The sequence below is a fragment of the Pelmatolapia mariae genome, linkage group LG8 (genome assembly GCF_036321145.2).
Source record: "Pelmatolapia mariae isolate MD_Pm_ZW linkage group LG8, Pm_UMD_F_2, whole genome shotgun sequence".
NCBI lineage: Eukaryota > Metazoa > Chordata > Actinopteri > Cichliformes > Cichlidae > Pelmatolapia > Pelmatolapia mariae.
The window spans coordinates 31,261,229-31,277,093 of record NC_086234.1 but is presented as its reverse complement, the minus strand read 5'-3'; the positions used below and the strand labels follow the sequence as shown (position 1 = coordinate 31,277,093).

General features: G+C 42.5%; 2 protein-coding genes across 7 annotated transcripts in view; one reads left to right on the top strand and one right to left on the bottom strand.

Moving 5' to 3' along the window:
- The window catches only part of ccdc57 (coiled-coil domain containing 57), a 25,235-nt gene extending 17,587 nt beyond the window's left edge, over positions 1-7,648 (bottom strand). For all 4 annotated transcript variants that reach the window (XM_063481818.1, XM_063481817.1, XM_063481819.1 and 1 more), the window contains exon 1: positions 7,562-7,648. In XM_063481818.1, the coding sequence (XP_063337888.1) occupies positions 7,562-7,605 (44 nt within the window). In that variant the 5' untranslated portion in view covers positions 7,606-7,648. The remainder of the gene's footprint in view (positions 1-7,561) is intronic.
- Positions 6,271-15,865, top strand: LOC134632937 (monocarboxylate transporter 4-like). Of its 3 annotated transcripts, none has more exons than XM_063481822.1 (6): positions 6,271-7,657; positions 12,787-13,051; positions 13,133-13,276; positions 13,465-14,066; positions 14,208-14,388; positions 15,013-15,865. In XM_063481822.1, exons 2-6 carry the CDS (start codon positions 12,829-12,831, stop codon positions 15,318-15,320), a joined length of 1,458 nt encoding a protein of 485 aa, XP_063337892.1. In that variant the 5' UTR covers positions 6,271-7,657; positions 12,787-12,828; the 3' UTR covers positions 15,321-15,865. The 3 variants fall into 3 exon arrangements, with proteins under 3 accessions (XP_063337892.1, XP_063337893.1, XP_063337891.1); XM_063481823.1 differs by lacking the exon at positions 6,271-7,657 and adding an exon at positions 7,667-7,829; XM_063481821.1 differs by lacking the exon at positions 6,271-7,657 and adding an exon at positions 7,847-8,660.

Sequence of the window (15,865 nt, the reverse complement as noted above, 5' to 3'; positions counted from 1 at the left end):
ATATGAAGAAAAAGGCCCGTATAGAACGACTCGATTTAGTCAACCGAATCAAGGAAGTAGACCTGCTCTATGCTAAGGTAAAAAGCCCAGATCTATACAATAAGCGTGTGGTGCTTCAGACTAAATTCGATCTCCTCTCAACACACTCCATTGAACGTCAGCTCCTGAAGAGTAAAAGCTTGTTTTATATTCATAGCGACAAATCGGGTAAGATGCTTGCCAGCCAGTTAAGGGGCTTCCAGGCAAAACAACATATCACAAAGATTAGGATGGCTAATGGTAATATCACCTCGGACCCCTCCAAAATTAACGATACGTTTAGGACTTTTTACTCCCAACTTTACACCTCTGAACTCCCGCAGGAAAGCACCTTAATGGATAACTTTCTAAAGACTTTGAATGTTCCTATGCTTTCCTCTGATAGTAAAAATAGGTTAGATGAACCTATCACGCCAGAGGAGCTGGGTGCGGCCATTTCTTCACTGCAGCCTGGAAAATCCCCTGGTCCTGACGGCTTTGCCGTTGAATTTTTCAAAGCATTTTCACCCTTGCTTTTACCCCAACTACATTTAACCCTCTCCGACTCATGGAAGTGTGGTAAACTTCCACCATCCTTTTATGAGGCAAGCATTGCTCTTGTCCCAAAGAAAGGTAAGGATCCAGTGGAATGCTCATCCTACAGGCCAATTTCCCTATTAAATGTTGATGCTAAAATTTTGGCCAAAGTTTTGGCGCGTAGACTGGAAAATATTTTGCCCTCCGTTATATCCGAAGATCAAACAGGCTTCATTAAAAATCGTTACTCTTATTCCAATATCCGCCGACTATTGGATATATTATACACTCCTTCCGGTCAGAGTCCTGAGTGCATTCTCTCCTTAGATGCGGAAAAGGCATTTGATCGGGTCGAGTGGAAATACTTATTCACAGTTCTAGATAAATTCAATTTTGGATCAAAATTTATTTCATGGATAAGGTTATTATATACGTGTCCTAACGCTTCAGTTTTTACTAATTCCATACAGTCGCAGCCTTTCAGCCTCCAACGTGGAACCCGTCAGGGATGCCCCTTAAGCCCTCTTCTTTTCAATCTGGCTATAGAGCCACTTGCCATTGCACTCCGCAGCTGTGGGGAGATCGATGGGATCTGGAGGAAGGGTGTTGAACACAAAGTATCCTTGTATGCAGATGATCTCTTAATCTTTATCTCAAAACCCAAAATGTCTATACCTGCATTGTTATCCATCTTTGCCAATTTGGCCAGTTTTCAGGATACAAGCTCAACCTATATAAAAGTGAGTTGTTTCCTGTGGATGGAGATACATCAGTGTATGACTATACTACCCTCCCCTTTAAAATGGCAGGAAATCAATTTACGTATCTAGGTGTAATAATTACAAGGAAGCATAATTGTCTCTTCAAAGCGAACCTTTTCCCTCTGTTAAATAATACAAAAAAACATCTGGCACAGTGGTCCCCTCTCTCCACCTCTTTGGTGGGAAGAATCAACTCAATCAAAATGAATGTACTTCCTAGATTTTTGTATCTCTTTCAATTGTTACCAGTATTTATCCCCAAATCCTTCTTTGATTCCTTGGACTCAATTATCTCATCTTACATATGGAGAGGTAAACGCCCTCGACTGAGCAAGGCTCAACTCCAAAAACCCAAGAGTCGGGGAGGCTTGGCACTGCCTAACTTTCGGTATTACTATTGGGCTGCAAATATGCGCTACATTATTTCTTGGCTGTACTTCCAAAACAAAGGTAATTGCCCGTCCTGGGTGCTCATGGAGTTGAACTCAACTTCAGGCTCTTCTGTCCTGGCCTTGATTGGGTCTTCACTCCCCCTTCCCCCAAACAAGACAATCGATAATCCAGTTGTCTGGCACACGGTGAGGGTGTGGGCTCAGATGAGGAAGCATTTTGGATTTACAGGCTTCTCCCTTCTGAGTCCAATTTTTTCTAACCCTTTTTTTCAGCCATCATTATCTGATCCTGTATTTCGAGATTGGCATGACAGGGGCATTACATGTTTCAATGATCTGTTTTCTGACAATACCTTTGCATCTTTTGCTCAGCTTTCTGAAAAGTTCAATCTCCCACGTACACATCTTTTCAGATACCTGCAGACCAGACATTTCCTCCAATCTCAGATTCCAAGTTTCCCGGTAGCACCAGCTGCAAGCCAAGGGGACATGCTCCTTACCCTAGTTCCAACTCGTAAAGGGTTTATCTCTCTTACCTATGACAGGCTGGTGAGCATGAACGATTCTTCGATAGATCGGATTAAAACGGCCTGGGAACAAGATTTAAATCAGTCATTGTCTATGGATACATGGGACTTAATACTTAAGTTAGTTAACTCCACATCCCTATGTGCTCGCCACTGTCTTTTACAATTTAAGGTCGTGCATAGGTTTCATCTCTCCAAAGTCAAACTATCTCGTATGTATCCAAATGTTGCCCCCACTTGTGATAAGTGTGAGAATGCGGAGGCTACCCTTATCCATATGTTCTGGACGTGCCCTAGCCTTGAAGGATTCTGGAGAGATACATTTCAAACCTTGTCCCTAATTCTTGGACACCGTATGGATCCAAATCCATTAGTTGCGCTTTTTGGCACCACTGGAGAGGCTGAAGCACGGTTGACCTCGTCACAGCGTTGCATGCTCTCCTTCGACTCCCTTGTAGCTAGGCGTGCAATCCTACTAAGATGGAGGGGTGCCTCTTTGCCCACCCAGACTCAATGGCTGAGGGACCTTATGTACTATCTGAGCCTTGAAAAGATCCGACATGCAGTTAGTAATAACAGCGGTAAGTTTCACAAGGTGTGGGGGCGATTCCTGAAATACTTTTCCAGCCTCCAGGTTGCGAACCTGACTTCCAGCATTACTCAGTAAATCCTCACCCCCCCTTCTTTTATTTTCTTTCTTTCTTTTTTTTTGTTGGTTTTAATTTTTTTTTAATTTTTATTTTTTTAAATGTTATGTAAAAAAATTTTTTATTTATACTTTCTAGTCACTTGTGGTTTTGTCTTTTTTTAAAATTATTATTATTTGTAAAAAAATTTTCTTGTTGTATTTGCAATGTTTTTTGTTGTTGTTGTTGTTGTATTTTTATTCTCATGTGCGTGTTTTTTGTTTCTGTTGCTTGTGGGTTTTGTTTTTTTTTGTTTTTTTTTCCTCCTACCTGGCCTGAGGGATAGGGGTTCTAAGTGGTATGGGTAGGGGGTAAACTGATGAAAACAATTATAAGACATGTGAGTGTGTTATTAATCTGTATTCTAATATTTCGGTTCAAACAGTCACTGTGAAGCCTACTTGTCTGTTTTTTAACAATTCTGCATGTATCTGTTCTTTTTTTTGTTCCTTTAAGTCAATAAAAATATCTTTGAGAAAAAAAACATACTGTGAAACATATTTTTGCAAATGACATATTTCATGATGTTGTTCTAGAGCCCTGTCCTTGTTTCATTTGGGGACTGCATGTTATCTAAACAGGGACAATAGAGGTGCATGGAATCTAGTTTGCAGAGCTTGTTGCATTGAAAATTAAACAATGACATTTAAATATTTAGCAAAACCAATTTATCTTTCCAGATCCAGCGTCTTAGTGTCTCTTGATAGCCCACAGACCTCCATTGTTTTCACTGGAGGCAGACTAATGTTTCAAAATGTGTGCAAATAAAGGCAAAGTTATCTGTGTGCACAGGTAGCAGCACAGGCAGGTGAGGAAATATATCTTTTGCAACCTGCCTCCATCCTGTCAGAGCTCACATGTCAAACTGGTGTCATTACGTAAAGTTTGATAGAAGCTTGAATGGTAGGTAGAGGTCAGTGCTTTTAATATGCATGAAAACACAATGAAAATACAGCAGACTGTAACTGCTCCACTGAGCCTTGAGTGACACGCTGTGGACAGACGAGTAACAAACAATGCTTTAAAAATGTTTGCTGGTTTTTAAAGGCCTTTACATTAAATAATCAATTAGAACATTTTCACTATTTTCAATGAAAAATGCAAAGACAGCGTGAATTACAGGCTTTAAAGAGAAGATTCAAATCGAGTTAATCATTACAAACAGAAACATGAAAAAGTGCTGATGAGCGTCCCACTCTGAACAGCCTGACTGCTGAGTAACTGCAAATACACGGCTGCAGCTGCACTGGTCTCAGTTCATTATTTCCAACACCAACATTGTTCTGGTTTTACACGTTCACATGTTTTCACATCATCCTTCTCAGAACACGAAGCAAATATTATCACATTATTACAGATTTCTATCAGACATGGAGCTGAATGCTAGTCTAAGTTTAGGACACAGACAGCTTCTCTACTTTAAAGATCAGCCTTCAAACGCTCTGATAAAGCCTGGAGTCTGGCTGGGTCAGTTATCCAGCTATGGCCTCAGGCTGCAGGCCGACTGCCTCCATGCACTGAGCGTTTCCTGTCACTCACCTGTTTTCACTCATGCATTGCTATAGTTCACCTCTCTATCCTCTATTGACCCTGGATCTGTTGGAGGACACTTCCTGTTGAAAGGGACTTCTTTCCTCGCAGTTGTTGGCGGGCTCGTAGAGGATCATGTGATCGTATTACAAAGAGCCTTGAGATGATTGTTATCATGAGGTGGTGCAGTTTAAATATAATGAAAAAAATGTTTGTTCTGAAGCACAGCTGTGGACCTTTCCACTCCACATGCTTCATGTCCCGCGCCTGCAGCATGCTACAGCGTGCCCATAACGAGCTCATCTTCTATTGTTTACAGAGAAACCTCGTCTGGTTTAATATCACAAGAGTGACCACAACATCTGTAAATTACATAATAATAATAATAATAATCATAAATGCAGTCACAGTTTTTTTTATATCTATAGCTGCACGACTATAGTCAAGACGATTAACCATTATTAGGATTAAACATATCACTGCTTTCACATTCATGTGGTGCCGCCAGTGTACAAACCTTTGCATTATATAAAGACACAGAGCGCCTCTAAGAAGAAAGATTACCACACACACACACACACACACACACACATCCTAATTGTAATGAAATCAACAACACACTGCCCTCCTCTTTACACTGTGCACATGCTTGTTAATTAAAACTTCTTTGCAGACAGTTAAGTTGTTTATTCACCTTAATTGAATCTCCAATAAATGTGAAGCACAACAGGGACGTCCAAAGTCCAGCCCGGGGGCCAATCATGGCCCTAGGTCTGATTTTTTATGGCATTAAAATGTATCATTTATGGCCCGCCACCACAAACAGAATTAATAAAGCATAATTTCTCTGTCCACCTTATGTTGTCAGCACCATGAGATGCAATGCATGAAAGCTTTATACACACATCAGTAAGTGTCGTTTAAAATGAGGCTGAGATACTGACGCTTCAGGTCCACACATTTTGATCTTTGTGTTACTCTGTGAATGAAAAGTTGTTTTATTCTGTTATGGCTTGAATGAACCTGATCTCCATAATTCTTGTGTTATTGAAAATAACATGTGAAAAACACCTCTGAGCTGCACACACAATCTGCAGCAAACAAAATAAACCATCTTTAACTCCATTCATTAGACCTGCAGGACGGATGTGACTAAAACCTGAAGCAAATAACTCGACGTCTGTGAGAAGTGCTTGCTCACAGCGGGTCGTTTGGTGGACGGAGTTTCTCTAGTAGGACTGTTACCTTGCAGCGTGATGTATCTTGAGGCTGCTGTTGTGATTTGGTGTTATAAAAATGGAACTGAATTTACGTGCAGTGCAGGTTTTGCCACTTTGGAAAAATAACTGCATGAGGGGATAACGTCTCCTCTGTCCGGTAAGTTGTCCTCGTTCCATCCAGGTCGTGGTTTTCTAAGGAGCTCAGAAAGAAAGGGACTGCACTTCACCTCTCATCCCAACAGCTTCTTCACTTCTAGTCAGTCAGCAGCTTACTTTCCGAGCTCATTAGACTCTAATGGATACGCTGCTCACTGTTGTGGATGTCTGATTGAGTGTTGGGCAACAAGGATTAGTAACCTTTTTTTTTTTAGCATGCATGCATGCATGCACTAATTGTGGTGTGGTGTGTCCAATAACAAAGTACGTCCAATAACAGATGATGTTGAGTCTCTTTGAGGATCAAGGTCCTTGTTATGTATCTATCTAACCTGGGTTACTCATTCAGAGGATTCCAGGTAACTTCCAGCTCCATGGTGCAGGGAACAATCTCATTAACTCTGATGTATGAATCATTCAAACACATAAAAAGTCTCTAACTGAAGGTATGAACCAGTGTTGTGTCGACACATAACAGCAGTAAATAAGTAAGCAAACAAAAACTGTATAGAGCCAAGAAGAAGAATGAAACTCACAGTCTTGGCCCTCAAAGCTGGACCATTGCAGCTGGGTCCTGATAACACTTACAAAAGACTCAATGTCAGATTGTACCTGTACGCACTGTGTTACAAGGAGTCTGTTGGAAGAACACAGCATTTGTTCCCATTTCTTTCACTGACTACAAAAAACGCCAAAGAAACAGGAAGTACGCCAAATTACACAAGAACACCGAAGCCAGTGACAGCAGGTCTGACAGAGATGAATCCAAATGAGAACATTTTTGTTCAAATCACTGTCAGTATGTACAGAGGAGGTCAGGAGAGAGGTCCGAGCATCCAGCATCCAGAGCCCTCTGTAAAAACAGGAGGCTCTGCCACCGTCTGGGTGGTGTTGGAGATCTCATCAGAAATGATGAACACAGATTTTGATCCACCGTGAAAGACGGGAACAGCTTCATTTTTCACAATGACAGTAATCCCAAACACACTGCCCGTGCAGTCACAGCATGGCTACTTGGAAAAGACATTAGAGCACTATCAGTCACGCACTGGCCTCCCCAATGCACCATGTGCCCCGCTACAGTACAGTACTACACAGCTACAGTACTACACAGCTGTACTGTTTCAAGTCCAATATTCTCCAGGACTCAGGCTGCTGTCCTGGAGTTTTCCCTGGACAGCAGGAGGTTCAGCTCTGTGTGACTCTGACTGTTGTCTGTGCACATGTGCTGAACAGCTAGGTGCTGTATATCATATACAGATTTATAGCGGTATTATGGTGGACACTGTGTTATGGCTCAACTCTACTGTAAACGTCACAGTTCATCCTTGTACTTCCATTAGCAAAAACTGTGTTGGAGGAGTTCAGGGAGGTCACGGAGGAGGAGGGCTTTGTCACAGGCAGAGCACGATAAACCTGCAGTGATGATGAAGTCAAAAACAGTAGTGACCAGAGTCTAAGCTGACCGATGACGTGCTTCTTTAGCCTGTACTTTAATGATGACGTCAGTGTTTCCGATCACAGTCGTGTTGCGCAGCCGCAGAGACAAAGTTACAAACGTATACGTGTACTTTTGCACTCAGTGTGCTGTAGCTGGTGCATCACTCCTGCAGCTCTAACGCGAGCGCAGAGACAGCCCGGTCCCTGAACACAGACCTGCTGTTACCGGATGAAAACAGGAAGTGCATAGACGTAACGAGCACGCGCTCACACACGCGCCTATCGTTGGGTTACCTTAAACAGCTACGTGCACACCAGCAGGCCTGATCCGTCTTCATGCAGTCACCACGTCACAGCTGGCGTGAACTTTTTGGCTTATTCCCCTGCGAGGTAAGCGGTTTCCATGGAAACCGTGCGTCGGCTAAATTGCTCCCCGCCTACAGCGATGACATGGTTCCTGTTTACTGCTGTGGGTTCAAGACTGTGTGCGATGTTGTGTTTGATATGAGACGACAGATGGGTGATAAGGACAGTGGAGCACAGACTTCGTGTTCTTCTAGAGGTGACAGCTCGGAACTCCCATTAAAATAATACATGTACCAGTCATGTCCCACCTGCAGTGATCAGTGCTCAGCATCACGGAGCGCCACCCTGACATAGTTCTGATGGAGCACCGGGTGTTGTGCCAAAAACTGATTGCTCGTATTTAAACTGCTATAAGTGAGTTGTTGGGCTATAATATGTGAAACATATGTCAAATGCATCCCTCATGGATGACACAAAGTCATACTGACCCACAAACAACATTTGTGTAACAAGGTAGAAGTCGCAATCAGTTTTTGGCAGTGACTTTTATATAACCTTTATTTATGCAGTTAAAAAAATGTCATTAACATTAAAAATGTCTTTTGTAAGAGTAAGTTGGCCAAGAGGACAGCGGAAATGGCAGCAAATATTACAATAGTTCTGTAAAAATATTTTAAGTGGGGATAAAGGACCGGATTGGTTATAATGTAAGCACAATAACACAGAGTTGTGAAGATACTTGAAAAAACAGATAATTTTTAAATTCTATATATACCCCTTTGTAAACGCTGTTCACCGAAGTCTATTTACCAACATACGTAAAGATATTACACATAAAAAATACACGGACACATTGGAAATCAGTTTTTGGCACAACACCGGCATCATCAGGAGGAGTCTTCTGAGCTTCGTTGTGCTGGTGCTGGTACAGATCCCTGACTTGGAGCGGAGTTTCCTGCAGTGTGGATCTGAAAGCGGGGCGGGGTTTAGGCTTTCCGTGTGCGCGTCATGCTTCAATAAAAACGAACAACGGACGCGCGCTCACGCGAGGAAGTCCAGCCGCGAGACGCAGACAGCATCTCAGCAGGTAGGTGATCGATGATCGATATTTGTTTCATTTCACACTCTGCTGTGATTGTCTTCATCACTGGGTGCTACAGGTGGGGCGCGCTGCGACTGCTTCACAGTTTAATAAAAGTTCAAATAGACTTTAAACTCTCAGTGATGGAGCTCAGGTGTATCTCAGACTGAGCGGCTGCTCAGGTCTGTATGATGCACTGAAAACTGAAGCTCTTATTGCTCCAGTCAGGCGCATGTGTGCTCAGCCGCATGCATCACACCAAGTTTAGTTTTTGGTCATCCAGTCTATTAAAGCGCATCAGTGCAATGTAGAAAAGCATATATGGGACATGTAGCTACTGAGAATGTGCTCTGTGAACACTGGCTCGTTCCCCTCATGTGAAATTATGGGAAGCACCACAAAAATAGGCGATTAGACAGAAAGTGTCTGCTGGGTGTCCTGAGTCGCTGAGACTTCAGCAGCTACAGACGTGCAGTGCTTTCCACGTTGATTCAGACTCACCAGGGTGACTCGTCCGTATCTGACTGATTTCAAGATAACAATAATGCTGTTTGGAATAACCAACTTAGTAATAAATTCTTTGTATGCATAGACACCATGTTGCTGTTGCACTACCGGTTTCCACTATATTAGCCGCACATTGGTGGCACACAAACAGCGACTGTATCACTGAGACCGGTGTGTGCCAAAAACTGATTTCCAATGTTTCCGTGTGTTTTCTATGTGTAATATCTTTACATATGTTCGGTGAGGAGGGTTTACAAAAGAGTTTTATATCAAATTTAAAGGTTCATGTTTTTCAAGTATCTTTTTAACTCTGTGTTATTGTACTTACATTGTAACCAATCCGGTCCTTTCTGTCCACTTAAAATATGTTTGCAGAACTGTTGTTATACTTGTTGCAGTATCTGCTATCCTGATTACTCTTAAAAACATATTTTTAGTGTCAATGAGATTTTTTTTAAAACTGCATAAATAAAAGGATATATTAACGTCACTGCCAAAGGTCGTGGTATTCTAAGGAGCTCGGAGCTGCAGGATTGTTGTTTGTGGCTCAAGATGACTCGATATCATTCATGAGGGAAACACTGACATATGTTTCACATATTATAGACGACACTGGGCTGAAGACACAACAGTATCTGTGCAGAGAGTCACAGATTCTGGCGACAGAGATGTTGCAACAGATTTTTAATTGTGTACCAGAACATCTAGAAGGTTTTTGTTTTTTCTTTTGGTCTGTTCAAAGAAAGCCCACCGTGGCAAACAGTTCCTGCACGTTAACATGCTCGATTCTGGGCCCTGCTGTCCTGAGTTTTCTCATGTCTAAAGTAGGAACAGGAAGACCAGTTTCTATCCACATGTGTGTGAATCGTTGGCTTCTAACATTATACAAACTGTCCCTGCCAGTTAAACAGTCATTCTGTTCTTTATCAACATTTCCTGCTGTTTAGATTTACATTTTATTTTCTTCAAATTTTACAAAAGGTCATAATTCAACAAGCTCATATTCTCACATTCGTTGAAGGTTTCTCATTTCTATAAGTATAATTAGAGCAAACTACTCAAAGACAGGCATGTTAGGTTGTCTGATGATTCTAAATTGGTCAGCACTTTGTTCTATAGACAGAGCTCTTGATTTACCTGCAGATCTACGTTCCTAACCTAACCTATGGTCCCAAACTCATGACTGAAAGAATGATATCACAGATACAAGCCGCAGAAATAAGCTTTCTCCAAATGGTTGCTGGTCTCTGACGCAGCATTTTGAGTTCATGGTGTATTTTTGTAGTTTTATTCTTGTTTAGGTTTCCATCGATGTCCCCTTCTGTAAGTCTGTCCTTGTCTTCTGTGTTAGTTGTCATGTCTACGTCTCTCAGTGTTTCCTGGTTTATTTTGAAAGAGTCTTGTGTTTCTTTGTTCAGTGTGTTTAGTTTCACTTCCCCTGCGGCGTCATTATGTTCATTTCAGTCAGCTGTGTTTCCACTTCCTCCTGTCTGTATTTAAGTCCTCTGTCTTCTTCTCTGTGGTACATCCCTCCATGTCTTATCAAAGTTAATTCATAGTTATCACAGTTTAGTCACAGTTATCATAGTCTGTCACTGCTGATGCTGCTTTATTTTTGTATTAATGTTTACAGCCTAAATAAACAGTGTGCCTTTTTTAAAAAACTTAGTTCCACCTCCTTCCCTGTCTGCTCTTGGGTCCACTGCATCATCACACCGGCGTACCCCGCCGTGACAGTGACTGGCCTCTTCCTTAGAGACAGAGTAGGGCAGACTGAGGAGACATGCTGAGAGACATTTGATTGGAGCTCTGGAGGAGATGGCTTTGAGAGAGGGAGGTCTGGGTGTTTCTGCTGCAGCCACAAGCTGGTGTTCAGGCATGGTACAAGGCAAGGAAGTACTTACTCTAAATAATCATTCAGACTTATTGTAAATTGTGGACCACACACACCAAATTTCATTTTAAGTGTTCAACAAAAGGGACTTGAGACAACAGAGCCAAAGCACACCACTGTAAAGGAAAATGTCTTGCCTAATTTATAGTACACAAAAAGAAACACAACTTCATAAAGACAATTAATAGATCAAAAAATAATTCAGGAAATGTGATTATTTTTGTCATGTAACTTGGAATAAGTTACATGACAAAAATGAATGAAATGACAGTTCAATGAAATGAACTGTGTTTCTAGAAGATGTTCCTTAAACACAAACATGAGCACACTCCTGATCATAGGCAATGGAAAAAAGCCACATAACCTTGAGGACAGCTGGTCCCTGGGATACCCATCAAGATAATCCTCCATGCCACACCTCATCGTTGCCTCTTGGTTGCCTTTTGGTCATGCTTTATTCAATTCAATTCAATATAGCGCCAAATCACAACAACAGTTGCCTCAAGGCGCTTTATATTGTACAGTAGACCCTACAATAATAGATACAGAGAAAAACCTAACAATCATATGACCCCCTATGAGCAAGCACTTTGGCGACAGTGGGAAGGAAAAACTGCCTTTTAACAGGAAGAAACCTCCAGCAGAACCAGGCTCAGGGAGGGGCGGGGCCATCTGCTGTGATTGGTTGGGGTGAGAGAAGGAAGACAGGATAAAGACATGCTGTGGAAGAGAGACAGAGATTAATAACAGATATGATTCGATGCAGAGAGGTCTATTAACACATAGTGAGTGAGAAAGGTGACTGGAAAGGAAAAACTCAATGCATCATGGGAATCCCCCAGCAGCCTACGTCTATTGCAGCATAACTAAGGGAGGATTCAGGGTCACCTGGTCCAGCCCTAACTATATGCTTTAGCAAAAAGGAAAGTTTGAAGCCTAATCTTGAAAGTAGAGATAGTGTCTGTCTCCTGAATCCAAACTGGAAGCTGGTTCCACAGAAGAGGGGCCTGAACACTGAAGGCTCTCCTGTCTCTACCACCTGAGAGCATCTCTGTATGACATTATAAGCCTCATTAAGCTCGAGTCAGACACACTTGACTGGAGATTATTTTTTAAATAAAGAGGAGTTTAGTAATTTGGCCCTGGGTTAGACAAAAGGAGATAGTTTGTCTGATTGTACTGTCATGAACTTTAACATTTAACTGTAGAGTCTGAAATGTAGCTCTAGGGTTTCTCTGCAGTTTCTCTGAGCACTGCATGGTCTGTACTTGGATTTGCTGAGAATCCACTTGGAAGATCAGCAAGTGTCTGGAAGATTTCCTCCTTGAAAAAATCGTCCTTGCTGTAGAATGACTGAGTTCAGATTTTTGGAAATGACCTTATAACCCCTCCAACAGATTGATAGGTAGGAACATTTAATTCATTTGTGATAAAGGCTAATGTCTCCAGACCAGCAAACAGCCAGACGAGGCCGTACGTGCTGATGATCCAGTAACTTGCAGCACAGTTAGCTTACCGAGGCTGCATAGCAGGCTGAGGAGACGCTCCTGAGAGACAGCTCATGTTTGCTTTATTTTTCCTTTTTGTCACAAAGTCTGTTTAGTATGATTTACTCACATATCGAAGAATATGCAGCTGTGGCACAGCTTTTGATGTTTTGTTTTCAGGCTTCCTTTTAAGCGGTTGGATTGAGTTGGTTGATGGCTGTATTAAGTCTGTGCTTTGTACCAGTGTGTCTACAGTTACTGACCTCATCATAGCTCCCAGAAAATAATGGGAGGAGCAGTGGTGGATGATGGACCTCCTGGAGTGAAGGCGCCAGATGGAGGCTGGGGTTGGGCAGTGTTGGCGGGATGCTTCGTCATCACTGGCTTCTCGTATGCGTTCCCTAAGGCTGTCAGCATCTTCTTCAAGGACCTTATTCAAGAGTTTGAGGTTGGCCACAGTGCCACTGCTTGGATCTCCTCAATACTGCTTGCCATGCTATATGGCACAGGTACCCAAGTATAACACATGAAACTGCTAATAACTGATTGCACACGTATACTGTGTACTGACGGATGAACTGTGTTCTTAGGCCCTCTGTGCAGTGTGCTGGTGAACAGATTTGGCTGTAGGCCGGTGATGATGGTTGGAGGAGTCTTTGCTTCAGTGGGAATGATTCTGGCTTCCTTTGCCAAAAGCATCACACATATTTACCTCTGCACTGGAATTATTACAGGTAGAGTCACAAAAAAGTGTTAAATATTTAGACTTTGTGAACAAATTTATGCTCAGAGTGGCAAGTACCAGTCTGTTTGTCTATCTATCTATCTAAATTGAATAATTGATAATAATAATAATCCAATAATTAATTATTCATTAACCCTGCAGTGTGATTCATTTCTCTATACTTGCGTCTCTCTGCAGGTCTGGGTCTAGCAATGAACTTCCAGCCATCTCTGATAATGTTGAACTGCTACTTCAGTGAGAAGCGTCCTCTAGCCAATGGCTTGGCAGCAGCAGGCAGCCCTGTGGCGCTATGCTGTCTCTCCCCATTGGGGCAGACTCTCCAAAACCAGTATGGCTGGCGGGGTGGATTCCTTATACTAGGAGGCATGCTGTTCAACTGCTGTGCCTGTGGTGCTCTCATGCGGCCTCTGTCAACCCCTAAGAAGTCCCAGATGCTGGAAGAAAACACTCTGCTGGCTGCAGACAAACCAAAGGCAAAGAAGAAACTATTAGACTTCAGTGTGTTCAAGGACAGAGGTTTTGTAATCTATGCCATTGCAGCTTCTGTTATGGTGCTAGGCTTGTTTGTGCCGCCTTTGTTTGTGGTCAGTTATGCTAAAGGCCTTGGCTACAAGGACACCAACTCGGCACTGCTGCTCACGATCTTAGGATTTGTTGATATGTTTGCCCGACCTGCATCAGGACTCATAGCAGGCATGAAGCGTGTGCGACCTCGAAGCGTCTATCTCTTCAGCTTCGCTATGATCTTCAATGGGTGCACTGACATCATAGGATCGCAGGTAACATTGCAGTAAAGTCCTCTTCAAGTAGAATGGCTTCCAGTTGGGGAGTTGTCTTAATGATTGCAGATCTGGGTCGTAATAAGTGAATATTGTAAACTGAGCCGTATACGTATTGTGAAACCTGTTGTCTCATTTCAGGCAAAGAACTATGCTGGTCTGGTGGTCTTCTGTATTTTCTTTGGTATATCATATGGGATGGTTGGAGCACTTCAGTTTGAGGTCCTCATGGCCATTGTGGGGAAAGAGAAGTTTTCCAGTGCCATCGGCCTGGTGCTGCTAATGGAAGCTGTTGCTGTGCTGGTGGGACCTCCTGGAGCAGGTCAGAGTATCCAAGCAACGATGGTGCTCTCTCTCTGTTGCCATCCCGCCCACATTTAGAGTACAATATCTCAGCTGTATAATAACACATAATCCTCAGATTGTCAGTTTAATCTGCATCTCTTCAAGTCTGCATGGGAAAATGTCCTAGGACAGGGTTACAACCACCATGTTGCCCTCGATGCAAAACAATATTAATGAGAATTATTAAAATAATAGAAAGCTAGTACGGTGGGGTTTTCTGGATGGGTTTGTACTGTGAAATTTACCACTTAATCACCTGAGCCAACATGAGTAGATCCAGACTGAAAGTGTTTGAGCTTCAGATGCTTTTAAGCTAGCTATAGCTGTGCTTCCCATGGAGAAAGAACATCAGCTGTCACGTTTTTTACAGAGATGTTGACTTTGTGTATCTGTTTAAGATAAAACCAAAAATAACAACCCTCGGTATAACCAGCTTCATCCATAGTCAGTGACAAACACTCGATGTACTCGGCTGCATCTTTCTATCAGACACAAACCAACCGTTACATGTGTCACTTTCTTAGTATCCTCCTTGTTTTTATAAAGTGATCACGGGGACAATGAACGACATTCATACTAACACTGTTGCACTCTCCACCAGGTCGGCTCTTGGACGCCACCCATCAGTACATGTACGTGTTCCTGTTGGCGGGCTGTGAAGTGACAGTATCTGCCTTTGTCATTGCCACCGGGAACTTTCTTTGCATTAGGAGGGAACGGGAAGATGGACAGGCTAAGATTGAGATGGCCGTAAGCGCTGCTGAGCTGGAGGGCCTCAACCAGGCGGGAAGCGAAGAACACGACGGAGGCAAAAAGGAGCAGACGGGAAAAGAAAATGGAAAAGTCCGTGTTTTGAAAGGGCAGGAAGACATGACGGTGACGGAGGCACCGGAAGACACCGGAAATTAACATTATTATTATCGAGATAGCATAAATTGTGTCAATAGGACACAGAAAGAACTGATGCTACAGTAAAAAAAGAAAGAGAGCTGACATTTGATCACAAATGTATATCCAAGTGTCACAGGTTCACTAGCTGGTTTCAGCTGAAATGGCTCTAATGCCCCACACCTGTAAGAGGAAAAACTCATCACCAGTTTGAGTGAAAATGTAGAATCATCTTTTTAGTTATCCGTCTTCCTCATCTGTAAAAAACATCCTTCAGCTGCTTTCAATCACATCTCTGAGTCTGTGTAAGCAGGCGCAGCTCGTGCTCGTCTTCAGGGTGAAGCTTGACCTGCTAATAAAAGAAAACATGTTTGCAGCTCAGTCTGTGGGTTCCTCTGCATCATTTGTGCAACTGTTTCTTGGTAAATTATACAAGAACAGGAAACATATTTAGAAAAATGGCTGTAGTCATCCAACATGCCCATAAAAGGCTTCATGATATACTGCTGCTGTTCACCTGCTCGTCTTACTCTGCTGGACTTCTCAGAAGTCGTCTGTTTCACATA